This window comes from Venturia canescens, chromosome 10, assembly GCF_019457755.1.
Source record: "Venturia canescens isolate UGA chromosome 10, ASM1945775v1, whole genome shotgun sequence".
In the NCBI taxonomy this organism is placed as follows: Eukaryota; Metazoa; Arthropoda; class Insecta; order Hymenoptera; family Ichneumonidae; genus Venturia; species Venturia canescens.
In genome coordinates this window covers 15,337,215-15,353,649 of record NC_057430.1, presented here as the reverse complement: position 1 = coordinate 15,353,649, position 16,435 = coordinate 15,337,215, and the positions used below count along the sequence as shown (strand labels likewise).

At 41.9% G+C, this 16,435-nt stretch overlaps 2 protein-coding genes and 2 long non-coding RNA genes across 8 annotated transcripts; 2 read left to right on the top strand and 2 right to left on the bottom strand.

Annotated features, from left to right (window-relative positions):
• Positions 1-121: 121 nt before the first annotated feature.
• On the top strand, positions 122-10,704 carry LOC122416969 (ATP-binding cassette sub-family G member 4). 5 transcript variants are annotated; one of them, XM_043430141.1, is made up of 12 exons: positions 122-502; positions 6,603-6,870; positions 7,192-7,375; positions 7,464-7,587; positions 7,678-7,947; positions 8,033-8,147; positions 8,303-8,431; positions 8,526-8,644; positions 8,752-8,920; positions 9,001-9,257; positions 9,331-9,464; positions 10,087-10,704. In XM_043430141.1, exons 2-12 carry the CDS (start codon positions 6,663-6,665, stop codon positions 10,295-10,297), a joined length of 1,920 nt encoding a protein of 639 aa, XP_043286076.1. In that variant the 5' UTR covers positions 122-502; positions 6,603-6,662; the 3' UTR covers positions 10,298-10,704. The 5 variants fall into 5 exon arrangements, with proteins under 5 accessions (XP_043286076.1, XP_043286078.1, XP_043286080.1 ...); XM_043430143.1 differs by lacking the exon at positions 122-502 and adding an exon at positions 5,628-5,747; XM_043430145.1 differs by lacking the exon at positions 122-502 and adding an exon at positions 5,682-5,705.
• LOC122416983 (uncharacterized) lies at positions 7,400-7,801 on the bottom strand. Its single transcript, XR_006262200.1, has 2 exons — positions 7,660-7,801; positions 7,400-7,562 (listed from the first exon to the last, which is right to left on the bottom strand). It is a non-coding gene; the product is annotated as an uncharacterized lncRNA (long non-coding RNA).
• LOC122416970 (ATP-binding cassette sub-family G member 4-like) lies at positions 10,651-16,366 on the bottom strand. The gene is made up of 11 exons (XM_043430146.1): positions 15,828-16,366; positions 15,121-15,481; positions 13,829-14,139; positions 13,561-13,734; positions 12,964-13,174; positions 12,606-12,877; positions 12,315-12,483; positions 12,068-12,168; positions 11,828-11,983; positions 11,599-11,717; positions 10,651-11,444 (listed from the first exon to the last, which is right to left on the bottom strand). Exons 2-11 carry the CDS (start codon positions 15,290-15,292, stop codon positions 11,216-11,218), a joined length of 1,914 nt encoding a protein of 637 aa, XP_043286081.1. The 5' UTR covers positions 15,293-15,481; positions 15,828-16,366; the 3' UTR covers positions 10,651-11,215.
• On the top strand, positions 11,361-13,665 carry LOC122416982 (uncharacterized). The gene is made up of 5 exons (XR_006262199.1): positions 11,361-11,497; positions 11,589-12,508; positions 12,692-12,886; positions 12,984-13,237; positions 13,526-13,665. It is a non-coding gene; the product is annotated as an uncharacterized lncRNA (long non-coding RNA).
• Positions 16,367-16,435: the final 69 nt, after the last annotated feature.

Below are 16,435 nucleotides of genomic sequence, written 5' to 3'. Positions count from 1 at the left end.
AGTGGGGAATGGAGCTGGGATTGTCGCGGTAAGTGTAGCCATAATGGGAGGGAAGGAGAAAGAGGCCATGTGTAAGGGAAAACAAGCATTGAACGTCAGTGCATGACGAGTGTGACTTCGAAGCTGTCAGAAACTTCGAATGATCGAGCCTCGCTCGTCCTTTTCCTCCAATTGTCGGAAGGACGAACGAATAAATAAACACCGTGAAAGCAGGAAGGGAGCGAGAAGGGAATAAAAACAAAGAAGATACTTCTTCGAAAAAACTCGAGCGTTTCAACTCGTCGCGAATCTTTGTTCTCAGGGGCGCGCGGACAACGATCCCTCTCGTGTAGCTCGGCTCGAAACTTTACTAAAACTCGTTCCTCTTTTTAATATTATTTTCTGCATAATTTATCTGAGTGACACCAAAATTCGAGCAAGAGGGCAATACTCCGCTTAACGATTCTGACCGACAAAATTGGAATTCTCGAGATATGATCTCGAGTCGATTACCACGATTTTGGTGAGTTTTTTTCTGTTTTCTTTCATTGTCTTACCTCGCCCCGTTGAGCTTCGCAATTTTTTGTCCATCATTTTTTACTTTTTTTTTATTCGACAGTTCACTTTCGATCGTCCCCACTCCCCGTTCCACTCTTAAAAAAATCACCGATAATTAAATGTACCATTGTCCATAAGAACACGTGAACTTTTATTTTCGGTGTTGAACTTTTATCAGTTCGTTTGAATGAAACTTTTAGAAATAGTCTATTTGTGAAAGATTATTGAAAATATGTGTGCTGTAACGACGTTTTTTTCAACGCGACCAAAGACTATTTCTTATCAGTTAGTTTGAATGCAGGGTGTGATGACATCGATCGTGTCAAAGCTTTGATGAAATGTTTGTAATTACACGACTTTATGCAACATTATTATGATTGGTTAACAATAATGAATTCAGTGATGGAAAAAAAATGTTTTTTCGACTTCTTCATGAGAACAAAGTCGACTGGAAACTTACTTCGCTACGACAGTTTTCCCCAGCTTCAGAGATGTGACAATTTTTTCCGTATGAATAAACAAGAAAATGGAAATGATCTTGTTAATTATTCTCACAATGAAAATAGCGAACTCCGTTTACGAGTCTCCTTCATTATGTGACTCGATGGCTGAAAGGACGTTCAGAACGTTTGACAGGAAAATCCGAGAGTCATAGTGCACGCGCAGTAGAATCATTTCTAGCGCATCGTGATTAAACGGAGGCGTTGAGAAGGTGAATAAAAAAATCCACGTTACTGTTGCTCAGACAATCTGCAGCTCGTTGTCTCATTCATTTTTTATCGTCTGCTCCAAGCAAAATGATGTTTTCGACTTCAATACCTTTTTTTGTGGAATTATGACGTCGTTTTGACGTTCTGGTTAATTGTCAAGATTAGAATACTCGCGAGCTCGAAATAAAGAAGCTCGTAAGTGCCTTTTTTCCATCTTTTCGTCGATACACGTTAATTCGTCTTCAGAAATTCTTCCGCTTCGTCGTTGATAAGCTTTCGCAATGCGAGCATCTGAAAGTGACAAAAAACAAGAGGAAAAAGCGGCGCATTCGGAACTTGTTTGCTTTGATCGCGAGGCAATCTATTGGGAGAATGGAAAATAAGTGTTCTGTGGAATTCGGGCGTGATCTTGGATTACAGCGACGTCATGGTAGCTTCCGAAGGTCAAAAAACATAGGCCGCGTTGTAGTGTCCACGCATATACATAAAATGAGGAATTTCGACCAGTTTCGAACGAGAATATGGTTGTTATTTATTTCAATCTTCGAATAAAAGCGTCACAGGGAAAGAAGGTGATTAGTTTACGAAGATGGGATGAAAATGGTCGGGGTGACGTCAAAAGCGTTTTTTCGGCACCTTCGCCTCTCTTCGGCCGAACTGCAACAGCGATTCTTTGTTCTCATATCGTGTGGGATTCTGCTGAATTTGATACGCAGTCGAATGTCGAACGTGCGTTGAAGAAACAGCGTGAGCACGTTGTGTTTCGAAATTCTTTTCTTTTCCTGCGTCCTCGAAGTGAAAGAAACGAAAATTTAGTTGCGAGGAGGCAGCGAACGAAAGTAATTCTTCCCTCGCGTACTTGAACCCCGGATTACGGAGATCGTGCCTGGAACGTGCCAAGGTAATCGCGAGCCCGCGCTCGCGCTGTCCTTTCGATTTCCACGATCCACGTGACGGTGCGCACTTCATTTTTTTCGTCGTTTTGGTGGTGATTAAATTCCAGCGGTGATCTCCATTCAGAAAATCTCGCTCGAATATCCGCTTCTCTCGACTCCTGTGCAAATATTCACTCGTCAAATCCACGCTCGATAAAGTGTCTTGAGCAACGGTGACACGAATTTGAAAAAAAGCGTTGCAATTTGGGTGCGAAAATTTCGGTGATCCAGGAAACACTATCTCCTCGTTTTTTCTCGTTCAACAATTAATAGAATTCATCTGCGGACGCGAATGAGAGTTGAGTCAATCGAGCGACAAATATATAATTGAATGATTAATGACGCAACGACGAAGATTGTCACAATATCATCTATTATCGAAGCTCGTGCATCCGCATACTCGTTTAATCTATTTTTTTTCAGGATTTTCAATAGTAAATATCTGGGACGAGGCTCGTGTTGTTTTGCAGCACACACCGACCATTGAATTGAGTTTCTTATTTTCTTTGTTTACAACGGGAGAGGCTCTGACGAAAATGCGAAAAAAAATGAACGAAAACATTCGTTTCCTTCGCGGCAGAAAGCTTCTGGAAGACAATAAATCGAGTTCTCATTATTTATTACACAATTAGCAAGATTTTATTCTCGGAACCGCACATCCGTTGGAGCCGAGGGTATAATTGCGTTGATTATGATCGAGATTCTAATTGGTGTCGACGTTTGTGGGTCGAAGGGGACCGCGATTGATAGTTTCGTATTTTAATCTCACAAAACGTGATGCTTTTTTTTTTTTTTTCATTTTCACGTGTTTCTGAGATTTTATTCCGCCGACTGCGAATGCCACGCTTCCGCTTAGTAATGAAAAATGATGTTCCGATATAAATTTACGTAGAGACTGTTTTCAGATGGAAATATATGCGCCGGACTGTGGGATAGAAAACACTGAAATTTTTTTCACAACCTGTTTCGATCACGCCTGTCATAAATTCCTAAAAAGTCTACCGATATTCGTAAAACATGGGAAAAATTGTTTTTCGGGTTTTATCCGATTGAGTTGAACGGTGCAGGTAAAAACGTGAGAAATTCTACCAAAACCAGACAAAAAATGTGTGTTTTTTTTTAAGAAAAGAAGATCGGGCAGTCTTCGACGAATTCGATCTTAAAAATTCCTTTGGAAATCCGCTCCTGGAGGACGATGCAGCCTCAGTGAAATTTATTTATAATCGAACGTTTCGTATGAGGAAAAAAGGAAATGAAAATCGCGGTTTAAAAAGTAGCACGCTCGCACGCTTATTTGTACATACGAATGTGTACACACGAATAAAAACAAGCGTGTGCGGATCGTTTCGTTTGTATATTAGTATGAGACAAAGTTTAAAGACCGGGAACGAGGTGCACTTGGTCATTGTGTGAAGATTTTATTCATAAAAAAGGAGTGAAGTAAGAGCGAGAAAGAGAAAGAGAATAATCTCTGAGTCAGAGGATCTTGGACAACGTGCTGCTGAACGCACGCGGACGCGCGCTCGCGTTTTACTCTTGTGAACTTTGGATCGTCGTTGACCGTTCACGACTCCTTATCATCCATTGTCATGCCGCGCGCGCTTGCATCGAACGAACGTGGTCCATTTGAACTCAACCGCAATCAATACACGCGCGCCCCTTAATCACTGTTACATTCTCGTTATATATGTAAACAGCATTTTACGTGCTTGCATCAATGCAAACAGCTATTTATGTATACAGTTTAGTTACGATCGTTTTTGCTGCTTTTCCTACCAATGACAACTTCAGACTCGAAAAGTCGATAGACAAATTCTAGCGTGAACTGTCACTGTTTGCCAATCCTTCGATCCACGGTGCATAATTACCGGGATGCTTCGTGCACATGAAAATTACTGTTCTCCCTACGAGCAGAAATATTTCTTAGAACAGTTGGCTAATTACACAGAAATTTGTCATCGCATTGCAGCAGCACGAAATTCGCTGCGTTACAAAAACGAAGAAATAATTGACGCGGCGAGGGTTTTTACCGAATAATTTCGTCGGTAGGTTGTCGAGCTCGTAATTTGGGAGCGCAGACTCGAAACGATATTCGGATACGTTGTCTCCTGTACGGATGTTGATTATCGATGAGAGGGCGATGATCAAGGGAGTTCCAAATTCTTGTCGACTTGTGGCCAATTCAAACGAAAATAAACTCGTGAGAACAATGTTGAGCGATTAAAAAACACGATTTATTGTCGACTCGTTAGTAAAAGAAACGTTTTGATAAAACAAATCCGACATGAGAGCAGGAAGGACTCAAAAGCTTCCGTCCCTCGCTCGAGATATGCAAAACTACTTTTATCCTAAACACACAGTCCTCGTGGGCATTTTTTCTTTGATTACGTACGAAAGGGAGCATGGCCGCGCGGCGTTATCAAACACAATGTTCTTATCGCTCGGTCTTTTGTGTTTCGCAATAACAAAACTCACTATTTCTTTGTTCACTATTTCGAGGGAATCATCGGCTCGTAATTAATTATCCACTCGCAATTACGACGCTTGTTACGACACTTATCTCCCGTTTGTACCCTTCACGATTTCCGATTCTCGCATCTGCATTTATTTCGTTTTTTTTTTTCGATTCGTGTGTAGCGAGTTATCGGAGTTTGAATATCTTCGATTCCCGAAACTTTGGAATTCCGATGGTCAAACACAAGGGATTGAAAATGTTGTGAAATAATTATCGATTTATCGTGTTCGATGATACAACGCCTGTGCCGATTTTTAATTCTTTTTCGTTCACGTACTTTCAACACTCTCATTTATATCTACGATTACTGCGACGATGATAAATCGCGAGTTTATAACCGTCTTTTTTTTGTTATTTTTGCGTTTTTTATCTCGCACATTAATTTCCTTTATCTTTGTCACAAATCTTATCGAACATTGAAAAATTGTTGAAACGATGCTCGTAGGAGGCTAAAATTTCCGGATATTTTGATGCGCAACTGTAATTATTAAACTCACTAAAAACAAACATTTTTTATCCAGTTCTTTCCTCGCGCGTACGGCCGAGTCACTGCTTGAGCCTTCAGTCTTCACTTCTTTTTCCCAGAAATACGTTAAATTCAAATGAAAAACAGTGTTCGCTCGGTTAGCCGTTGTGGAAAGAGCAGCTACAAAAAGCGTATATACCAGAAGTCCTGGAAAGAGCCAATACGTCGTGAATTTGGGCATTGGAAATCTTGGCTCGTATCAAGAACGCATGAGAATCGAAGGGTTGTGGAGCTTCCACTCCACTCCGTTAACGGTTTAAGCGGGAGTGGGGAGGCGTGGCGACCAATCGTCGCTGAGCTCGACGCCTGGAGGGGAGAAATCGGGGGAACAGGAGCATCCAAGAGTCAAGAGTCCTTCAAGGCCTGCTGCGCACTGCTCAGACCCTGATACAAGCCGAGATTTTTCTTGAGCGAAGGTATTAAGCGTGCAGGACTAAAGAAGATGCGTGGTGCTCGAGCTCCGGCACTGCTCTGCGATCCTGGTAATCGCTACGACCCGCGACTTTGCCACTTTCGAGCCTCCGGTATTCATAGTTGGGTTCTTTTACTAATCGAATGCTTATCCGCGGATTCAAGTCGGTGTCGGGAGTTCGGCACACATTTACTTCGCATTGAAACTCGGTACTTTCCGTTTTTATTCTGTTTTTTACTCAAATCGTTCGTTGATCCAACAAATACTGGTCGAACGGCATCAGTTCAATGCGATTGACGGAGATCGATTGCGGCGGACTGGTTGAGTGTCCAACTTTACTGGCCAAAGAAATAGTCCACGGAAAATTAAGTTTTCAAATAAGAAAAAACCTACGCGAGGGATTCGGCACTCTTTTCAAAGATTCCTTTGTTTCGCAACTGCTTCAGTGTTAGTGACATTAAAGTGGCGATATTCTAGATCAGTTATCCGAAGATCAGTTCAGGAAGAGAATTTTTGTGATAAAAAAATGATTTCAAGAGCTTTTTGAGAGCAAAGTCAATTTGAAGTGGACAAATAAAGAGTGAAATCGAATCGCCGAAAGATTAATGCGGCGAGTGCAATTAGCACATCGTCATCGAGAAAGAGCGTGGGAGTGCGAGTGTAATTGAGAACGATGTGGACTCTGGATCGAAGTCCAGGAATCTCCGGAGTTCGCGGGGTCTTCGATCTCCCGAAGACAAGTCATTTTTTTTTTTTCAGAGTATCGTAACACTCTCGGTGTTTCAGTTAATCTAATCTAATCGTTGATCATCGTCGCTCCTTTTCCCTCTCGTTCTTGCTCGGTATTCTTCCTCATATTTTTGACGTTGTGATGTCACTGAAAAATCGACGCCCCGAGGAGGGGCCATTTGAGAGAGAAAAAGAGACTCGCGGATCACTGAAATCTTCGACTTCTGACTTTTTTTAGATCTTCCTCGCCTCTGGACGCTGCAATAATACCGAAAAGTACATTCTTCGGGGAACCAAAATGGAAGTCCTCATGCACGAAGCCTCCAATTTACCGGAAATTATAACCAGCCAACAGCCCAGGATTGCCGATAACCCGGAAAGCAAACCTCGTCTCACGAATAATGGAACTTCGAATGGTAGCCATCTTGCCAAATTCAACGATCACCAATCCTCCGATATTTTGTTCGAGGATCTTCGCTACAGTGTCTCACTTGGATGGAGAAAAGGTATTTTCACTCTTTTTTATACTTTCATCCTCGTTTCAATGGCATTTCGAACCTGCTCTAAAATCCTTCAGTTTTGCCACGAATCTGACAGGTGCGCTGGCTTTTCAAGCTTCTGATCTAATTAAATTGTGGAGTTTTTAATTATCGCGCAGCGAATATTTGATTCCGGAATTATGCGTTCGACGATTGAGTTCTCAAAACCTGGTGCACCGGCCGCGTGTCTACTCTGCTAATTATTTTCCAAGTGTCAATTCGTTTGGAGGCTCAAATCACAGAAAGTGTCGAAACAGATTGAACGAAACGAATGAACTTTTGGCCCAGGCACTAAGGAAATTCTGCACGGTGTCAATGGCAGGCTGCCTCCGAAGCAGCTGATCGCGATAATGGGGCCTTCGGGTGCGGGCAAGTCAACGCTTCTCGATATTTTGTCGGGTTACAGATTGACCGGGATCTCCGGCTCGGTTTACGTGAATGGAAGGATCCGGGATTTGGACGAATTCAGAAGGTGATTCACAGGTTTTTTAAATCCTCATTTTTCAATAATTTTTTTCAAATTTGAACAGAGTTGTAACGGGGGAAACGGTGAGTTGCAGGTCGAGTGCGTACATAACTCAGGACGATCGACTTCAGCCACTTCTAACTGTTCAGGAAAACATGAAAGTCTCTGCGGATTTGAAGCTCGGAACGGAAACCTCGAGAAGCAAGAAAGAATCGATAGTCAGTATTTTCCTCTCATTTATTTTTATGGCTGTAACGTGGCTCGAAAAAAAAAGTTTGTAATCGACCTACTTTTTATTCCCATCGAAGATCAAAGAAATCCTCACAACCCTCGGCCTCCAAGAGCACTTGAACACGAGGGCATCGAGACTGAGCGGTGGGCAGAAGAAGAGAATGTCGATTGCCCTTGAACTGGTGAACAATCCAACTGTCATGTTTCTCGATGAACCAACGACCGGCCTTGACAGCTCGTCTTGCATGCAAGTTGTGAATTTGCTCAAAATATTAGCTCGACAAGGGAGAACCATTGTTTGCACTATCCATCAGCCCAGTGCTTCGCTCTTTCAACTCTTTGACCAGGTTCGATTTTTCAATTCTACTGAAGCAGTGCTTTTCCATGGCTCCTGCAGAACTGTCGCGACTGTGAAAAAATGACTTTTTGCAGGTTTACGTTCTGGCTAAGGGAGAATGCTTGTACCAAGGTGCGGCCAGCTCGTTAGTTCCTTATCTCGAAAGTGTCAAACTCCCGTGTCCAATGTATCATAATCCTGCGGACTACGGTAATTATTTGTAGCAATAAATTGCTGTCGTGCGAACGTGAAATTGGAGATTTTTTGTTTGAAATTTTTAGCTCAAATGAATTTGATTCGAAAAAAGTCGCGACAACGTCCATCAAATTATTTTCAAGTTTCTCATGACCGTTCGTCCGTTACAGTTATCGAGTTGGCTTGCGGAGAATACGGAGAGGACAAGATTGCGGCGTTAGTCGCAGGTACGGAAAACGGCAAGAGCCTTCAGTGGCTTACGAATTGTCCGGCGTTGATGAATTCGAACGAATGGAAAGGTGAGAAAATCCGTAAAAAGAAGAAGATCGAATGAGCAAATTCTACGAATTGCAAAACAATAGTAAAACTAATTCGATCTGTTGTGAATTTCAGTCGACCCATCTCCGGTCGAAGTCCGAAATACCAAACACAAAGCTCTGCAAGCCACTTCACAGTTTCATCAACTCAAAGTCCTGTTATGGCGAGGATACATCAAAGTTTTAAGAGATTCGGTAACGAGAAAGTAAAATTTAGCTCAACCAAGTCTCAGAGTCACTCTTGTCATTATTCATTTCGAATTGCATTGTCAATTATTAATTTCTGAAAATTTTTTACTCAGACTCTGACGCACATGCGGATTATGGTGAGCATTTGCACGGGTTTGATGCTCGGAGCCGTTTTCATGGAATCCGGAAGTAGAGGCTCAAGAGTCCTCGAAAATTACAATCTTCTCTTTTCGATTTTAATGCACCATATGATGACAACGATGATGCTGACCATTCTCACCTGTAAGCGTTTCTCTTGTCCTTCAAATTCGAAGAATAGCGAAAAAACGTGTCGAAATACAAATCCATCGATTGACTTTCAGTTCCAACGGAAATGAACATATTGAAAAAGGAACATTTCAATAGATGGTACAGCTTGAAAATGTTCTACACGTCCGTCACAGTGATAGACATACCCGTATCGATATTGTGTTGTCTTCTCTTCACGGTTATTATTTATCTGATGTCATGCCAGCCACTCGAGATCACCAGATTTTCCATGTTTTTTGCGATAAGTTTGCTCGTCGCTTTCGTGGCCCAGAGTTTCGGCCTAATGATCGGAGCTGTTTTCGATGTTGTCGTGAGTATAATAACCGCTCCTAATTTATCATTATTTTTCAAAAGGATCTTATTTCTTATTTCTCTTATTTCAGAACGGAACGTTTTTGGGCCCAACGATTTCTGTGCCGGTCATGATGTTCGCTGGTTTCGGTGTTTCACTCAAAGATTTACCAGCTTATTTGAAATGGGGCAGTTACATCAGTTATCTCCGTTACGGCCTCGAAGGGTAAACACTGTTGTTCCCATTTTTTTCAGTATTACTGATATTCGACGACTCCACGAGGTTTCGTGCTGAGAAATCTCGACTCGTTTTTTTCGTGCATTTTCTTTCTGACGTCTAAAGTGAATTTTTGTTACTGTGTAAAGTTGTCTGACATTTTTCACCACGGAATTCCCTATTTTTCACATGGTTTTTTAATTTTTCTGCACTTTCGAGATGAACTTACGACGGTTCGAGTTTTTTCGATAAATTTTCCACACAATTAGTAATTCTTCAAAAAAAATGTCCAAAAATCGTGATAGAAATACAAAATGCTTTCAGCTGTCCGCTTCGCGCCCACACGATTGATAGAGCACCTTGAAATCATCGTCGTTGAGTAACTTTCTAATCTTCGTAGTCACGTCACAGTTTTCAATGTTTTCGTACACTTTAAACTCACAATTTACGCATCAAACACTCGGGGCTTTCAAATAAATTTAATCATTTTCGTTTTTTGGCTATTGGATTCGAATTCGAAGTATCCGCTTCGCACTTGTAACGAAGAGAGAAGAAAAAATTGTACGTCAATACCGCATCATTTCGAGCGTTATTATTTGTAATGAAAATGCATTATTTATGATTCTTAAAGGTTGATCGGCTCGATTTACGGTCTTGGCCGTAAAACCCTGGACTGTGATGAAGGTTACTGTCACTACAAGTATCCGGCTAAATTTCTGACCGAGATTGGAATGTCGGGCGATCAATTCTGGTTCGACGTGGGGGCACTCTGTGCAATTCTCGTATTAACGAGAATAATGGCTTACGTATTGCTGCGTTGGAAACTGGTTGCTTCGAGATAGACCGTTTCGTTCGTCCTTGAGAAACGAAAAATAGTTGATAGTGATTGTTTTGAAAAGATATTCTGACGTTTCGGTCGATTGAAATTAGCGAAGATTCATTGAAATCGATTGTTGAGTAAAAATCGACAAACCAATGCTCAATTAGTTCGAAAATTTCCACTAGTCTTTAAGCGTGATAATTTATCGAATAAAGTAGCTTAGATTAAATTAGAACTTTTACCATAATCGAATACAACGAAACATTTTTGTATCTCCGATCCTCAGACACGAACCCAACTCGGGTCCGAGTTTTTCCGTCGGTTACTGCAACGAGCAAGTTGCAATCAACGCACGTGAATTCAACGCTCAAGAGCTCGACGCCACATTATTTATTTATTGTTGTAATAAAAACAAATTATACAAAATCACATGCCACTTGATCGTTTTTTTCAAAATTCGTCGACGAAAGCGAATATTTCTCGTTTAGAAAAGGAAAAGGAAAACGAGTTTATCGTATATTTAAAAAAAGTCATTTTTCATCGATGACTCGGACCATCGGAAAAACAAATATGCACGATGTTTAAGTATTTCGAACGATTTACACATTCGTGAGTTCCATCGAGTTCACAAAATTGTGGAAAATGGTAGAATACGTAAAAAAAAAAAATAGAAACAGTTTATGTGACATTTTTCACATAAACCTGTTCATCGTTTCCTCACAGAGGAAATTTATTGAATAATTACCGAGGTCATCCACTCTTAAATTAACTATTTTCAATAATTCTCACATTCTTGCTAATGAAACTCTTCGATAGTTTTGAATCGCAAATTTCCAATAATGAAATTCGAGAATAATTCAGTAGATAATGAAGACGAGAGAGCCTGTAAATAACTTAAGCACCGGTTATTAAAAATTCTTTTTCTACTCTCATGACTTGGTCATTTCGTCAGCCTGTACAATTTCCAACGCAATACCGAGTAGATCGTTACGTGTAGACAAAGTATCCAAACAACGAGGGCGACCACGATGAGCCAGAAGGACGTCGTCGGCATGTCCATCATGCTAAGAACTTTTTCCGGCTTTCTTATCGGGCAAAAATCTTCGGAGCATTCCATACCAGTTCGGTTGTTTCCGTAGATCGATTGCAATATTCCTTCGAAGGCATAACTGGCAAAATAATTATGAAATCTTAGACCGCAGATCTGCGCATTGAATATACTGTAAGTTTTATCTTCCAATTTGGGAAAATTGTACAAAAATGATGTTCCGACGAAGTGTAAAACGCTCTAATTAATCTTCGTGTTTTCATAGATTTGCTCACCGGAAGTAGCTCACTGAACTGAAGAACCGGAGGTAACTCGGCACCTCGTTCAGCTTGAGGAAAAACCCAGCGAACAGAAACATCGGAATGTTGAGAGCAGGGACAAGAAAACATCCGGCCTGGAAAGCGAATACGACAAAATTTACTTCTCGTTCCAATAATTTCTTATCCTACGAGGAAAAACGTGCATCTCAAATTGAGGAAAAAGTGTCGAATCGGCGAAAATTACGTGAGTATCGAACGCTGCACCGGTGACGATGCCAAGGGATTGTGCCACGACCGTAATGAGGACACAAATCAGCCAAACCCTCACGAACCTCTCGCATTCGAGCGGCTGCCCAGTCATGAAATAAGCGATAACGAGGAAGCACGTGGGGCAGACTATCTGGAAAAATAATGCGAGTAATAAACAGTTCGGGAGGTTCAAAGATCCTGGGCAGCTCGGTAACTATCGTCGGAGTCTCGTTACCTGAAGAGGAACATCGGTCACGACTTTGGCGATGTAGTAAGAGCTCAGACCGTACCAATTGTTGAGATGTTCTCTGAGAAAAACGGCAGCCTCAACGGGAACTGTTGAAACAAAAAAAGAAATGACAAGCAATCACGAAACAGCGGACTGCCTTAACCGGAAATGAAAATTTCCAAAATTTCGAGGCTCGCGGTTCCATTTTTCTCGGGCCTCGGGCACCAGCAACGGTTTGAGAAGCGATGCTTACACATTTGAACTGCTGGCATCGAATTTGCGAAGAATAGAAAGAGCAGGAAAAAAAATAGGCAAGCTACGTTGCTCTGGATCTTGGCGGAATCGTTGCCAAAGTTGTAGAACACGAGGCCGAGGAGTAGAGCAACTATTATGTGAGCGACGAGTCTCAATTTCGTCATGGTCTGAAAGAGCCAAAAGAAGAAAAAAGTAAATTAGTCTCTGTTCATCGTCAGATTCGTTCTATTTGATTATTCGAAAGATCTAATTTAACTTTCCAGGAGTGGAAACAACATTTTATTCTCACGTTGTCTCTGCGGATGCAGATAATTGCACGATAGAACAGAACCATTTGTTTATCCCACGTCATAACCGGGCTGCTTTCATTTCCAGGCATTTTTTCCGTCCAATTTTCGGAGCACGTCGAAGATTTCGGATTACTGGAATCCACGACGTCGGCGACGCCGTTCAGTCTTCGGGGAAATCTGTGACGGAGTTTCGAATCTCTGCATTTGGAGTTACCGATTTCGCAGAGTCTCTCGAGATCCCCTTCTCGCTGGCCGGTGACAACTTCGATTACTGTGAAAAGTAATTTCTCGTAATAACCAAAATTTCGTCACGAATCCTTCGGCTCGGAATCCTCGTAACAAATCGTTCAATTTTACCGAACTCTGCAATGTTGTAGAAAGCTGGACAGGCAAATTTGGCTTGCAGAAAAGTCTCAACGATTTCTTCCCTGGGACCGCAGTAAAAGTTCCTCCCTCCAGCGAGCACGAGGATGTCGTCAAACTGTTCGATCATCTGGCTGTTCGGTTGGTGAATCGCACATACGACGGTGCAGCCACTTTTTGCAATGTTCTTCATCAGACCGACCACCTTTTATCGGACACGGTGCGAGAGGAGAGTGAAAGTCCAAAAAAATCACCATTCCATGAAAAGGTAAATGATTTTGTTTATTAAACGTGAAAATTATTATTTCCTTTAGTTATTTTATCGCTTTCCCATAATTTTTAGTCGCTTCGATAAAAATATAAATAATAATATAATAAATGAAAAATATTACACAATAATGAAACTAGAAAGAAAGTTGATAAAAAAAAGTCTAATAATTTTTTTACGTCAATGTTCCGATAGTTTGGAGCCTCGAAATGAATTTTTCCAGCTGTGCCAAAGCTTGGTTGAGCATAAAAAATTTTTTGTCTTATTAAAAAAATAATTTGTTGCCAGGACCGCTGTAAACACTTGGGTGTGAAAAAACGAACCTGATTGGACGCGAGGCTGTCAAGGCCACTGGTCGGCTCGTCCAGTAGCATCACCGCAGGATTCGTGACTATTTCCACACCGATGGAAAGCCTCTTTTTTTCGCCACCGCTCAATTGGTCTGCCATCGTGTCCATGCAGTTCATCAAGCCCAATTTACTCGCGACTTCTTTCATCTGCGACGATGTTGAACAATTTATTTGCAAACTCACAAGCGTTAATTTATTCTAAGTTTTTTTGCACTATTGAGAGCGAGGATTGTTGTGTTACCACGAGTTCTCGTGACTGTGCGGTGTGAGGATGTCCGAGCTTGAGACGAGCCGCTATGCAAAGAGTCTCGCGTGTAGTGAGCCTCGGCAAAAGTGCAAACTCTTGCGGTATGTAACAAGCTGACCTACGGAATTCATCGGCATTTCGTGGATTCCCATTCACGGTTATTGATCCCTTGACGTTCGATCCTCGCAGGCCGGAAAGTATGCTCAGAAGCGACGTTTTTCCGGCTCCGGAAGGACCGATTATTCCCGTCAATTTTCCTGGTCGGAAGTGGCCCGATACCCCTCGCAGTATGTTTTTCTCTTTAACTGCAAATTCACGATCATCACTCCACAAATTACTCGGTGCGGACACCAATGAGCGTGGGATAACTGACGTTTTTCATGTCGAACACTTTTTCAAGGTAGTTGGAACGAGAAGAGAGTGGAGGAAATCGAAAAAAATTCCCAATAAATTTTCGAGCCTTTGGCGAGACTTCGGCTTCGAGAATAAACGAAAGTTATGGTCGCATAAATGCAGTACGAATCATCGCAATAGAATATGCTAAAAACGAGTGAGCACTTGAATAATGCAATCGCTGCGAGTCGGTGCAGCTCGTTCTTATGTGGAATGCATGTAAAAAACGTACGCAATAACCCTGGTAATTTCAGCCTTCGATTTACGCTCGGAAACAACGTATAAGAATATTTTCAAACGATTTTTTCTGGAGACTTCAATCTACGAGGATCATTTGCTGTTGGACCGATGGCCGACACTTTTTATCTGACGTTTATCTTCTTTTTATTCCGCCGAGATTTTTCGCGAAAATTAATCGGGACTAAAAAATGAATGTTGCAAGAATGTCATGAAGTACAAGCACGCAATAGAAACCATCAGTACATTCGTTGTACGTGTCGTTTTATCTCAAACTGTCGCTACATAGGAGATGGCAGTGGCTCGCTGATGATTTTATCTTATCGAACTTTTTGTTACAGTTTTGCAGGAAATGAAGATTTTGTTTACAAACGAGCATCCCGATAAACGAAAAAGCATTGAACACTTGAATTTCAAAGTTTTTTCCCTCCTTCAGGAAAATCCTGGAGAATTTAATTTGTCATATTTTTTGAAAAAATTAGAAAAAATCGTTGCTCGGTTAGTTTGCGAAATATCAAAATTCAAGAAATTCGAGTTTTTGAGCTTCAAGTCCTCGCACAGTAAAATATTCGTTGGAAGTGGTTTTCAGAATTTGTTAGCATCGCTGTGACAGTACGTGAAGTAAAGAAAATTCGTAATTAACGAGACAAACGCACCTTTGCAGCCAGGGACGGTGTAAGACAGTTGAGAAAATTCGAGGTAAACTTGCGAGTCGAGATCGATGCATCGCTCACTGATGAGGAGTTTTTGTTGATCGTCCATGCGAATGGTACAGTCCTCTTTCTTCTTCGTCCGAACGCAATCCTCGTCGGTGAGTGGAGCGCCCATTTTTTGCGTCAAAATCTTCGTGTTTCACTAGGCATTTGTTGTTCTCGGAGGACTGGACGCGCACAGAACTCGCTTGCTCTTTCTCCGCTGTACAGTCATCCGAATCGAGGGCTTTCACTTGTAATCGACCAATCAACAGTTATGCCTCCCCCCCTCGTCAGTCCTGCAGTCAACGAACGCAGCAGCTCGCTATTGCAAACCAATCCACGTGTTTACTTCAATATTTACGCGTAAATGGTACGAAAAAACGTGACAAAAAGTGAAATCGCGACGGAAATCGAATCGGGACGAATTTTGGAAGAACGGGCCGAATGGATTGGAGGAATTCGTGTGATTATTCGACTTCGACGTTTCCAAAAAGTTAGTCAAACATTACGAGGGTGCTCAAGGACTTTTTTGTTTCCCGCGGCAACGTATCGATTCACGGAGAAAAAAGTTTTGGCGGAATAATCGATCGGGCTGATCTTTGATCTTCGATAACCGGAGATAAATGCTTATCGAGTAGACGGTAATTTATTTTTTAATGAGCTGCAACCTGTCGATACTTCGATGATAGTTCGATTCGTTCGAAAAAACTGAATGTTTGTCTCTGCGTTCAAGCAACGATCACTTGTTTAGCTCCGGGTGGCGAAATCGCGCGTTATTATTTTCTCATTTCGTGAAACATTCGATCGCCGCGATGTTGCTGTCTCGATCGAATGACAGCAGCCGAAAGTGGTTATGAGTCGCGATGAAAAAGATCGAGAACGGAAACGTCCGACACTCCGAGCACTTCGACAGACCTCGCGAGTTTAACTGGTCGCTCCACAACGATGGAGGACTGCAAGATGAACAAGTGAAACGGATCTTCGATTACGTTCGATAATGGTAGATACTGTACGAGCGCGTGTGGGTGGATAACGAACCAGAAGCTATCGCGACTGCGACGAAACGGAGACTGTTCGTGTTCGTATTATGCGCGCTTTATCCGCACGAGCAAAAGTCAGGAGAGAAATATTCTCTGAAGATATCACACGACTCGGCGGCGCTGGAGCGTTCCGTCTCGACTGTAAGCTGCGAGTGAGGCTTCGGCTATGCTCATCGTGCTCGAGCTGACGAGTGGTCAGTTGAACTTTGACAGCTCTGTGTCTGACCTCTCGATGT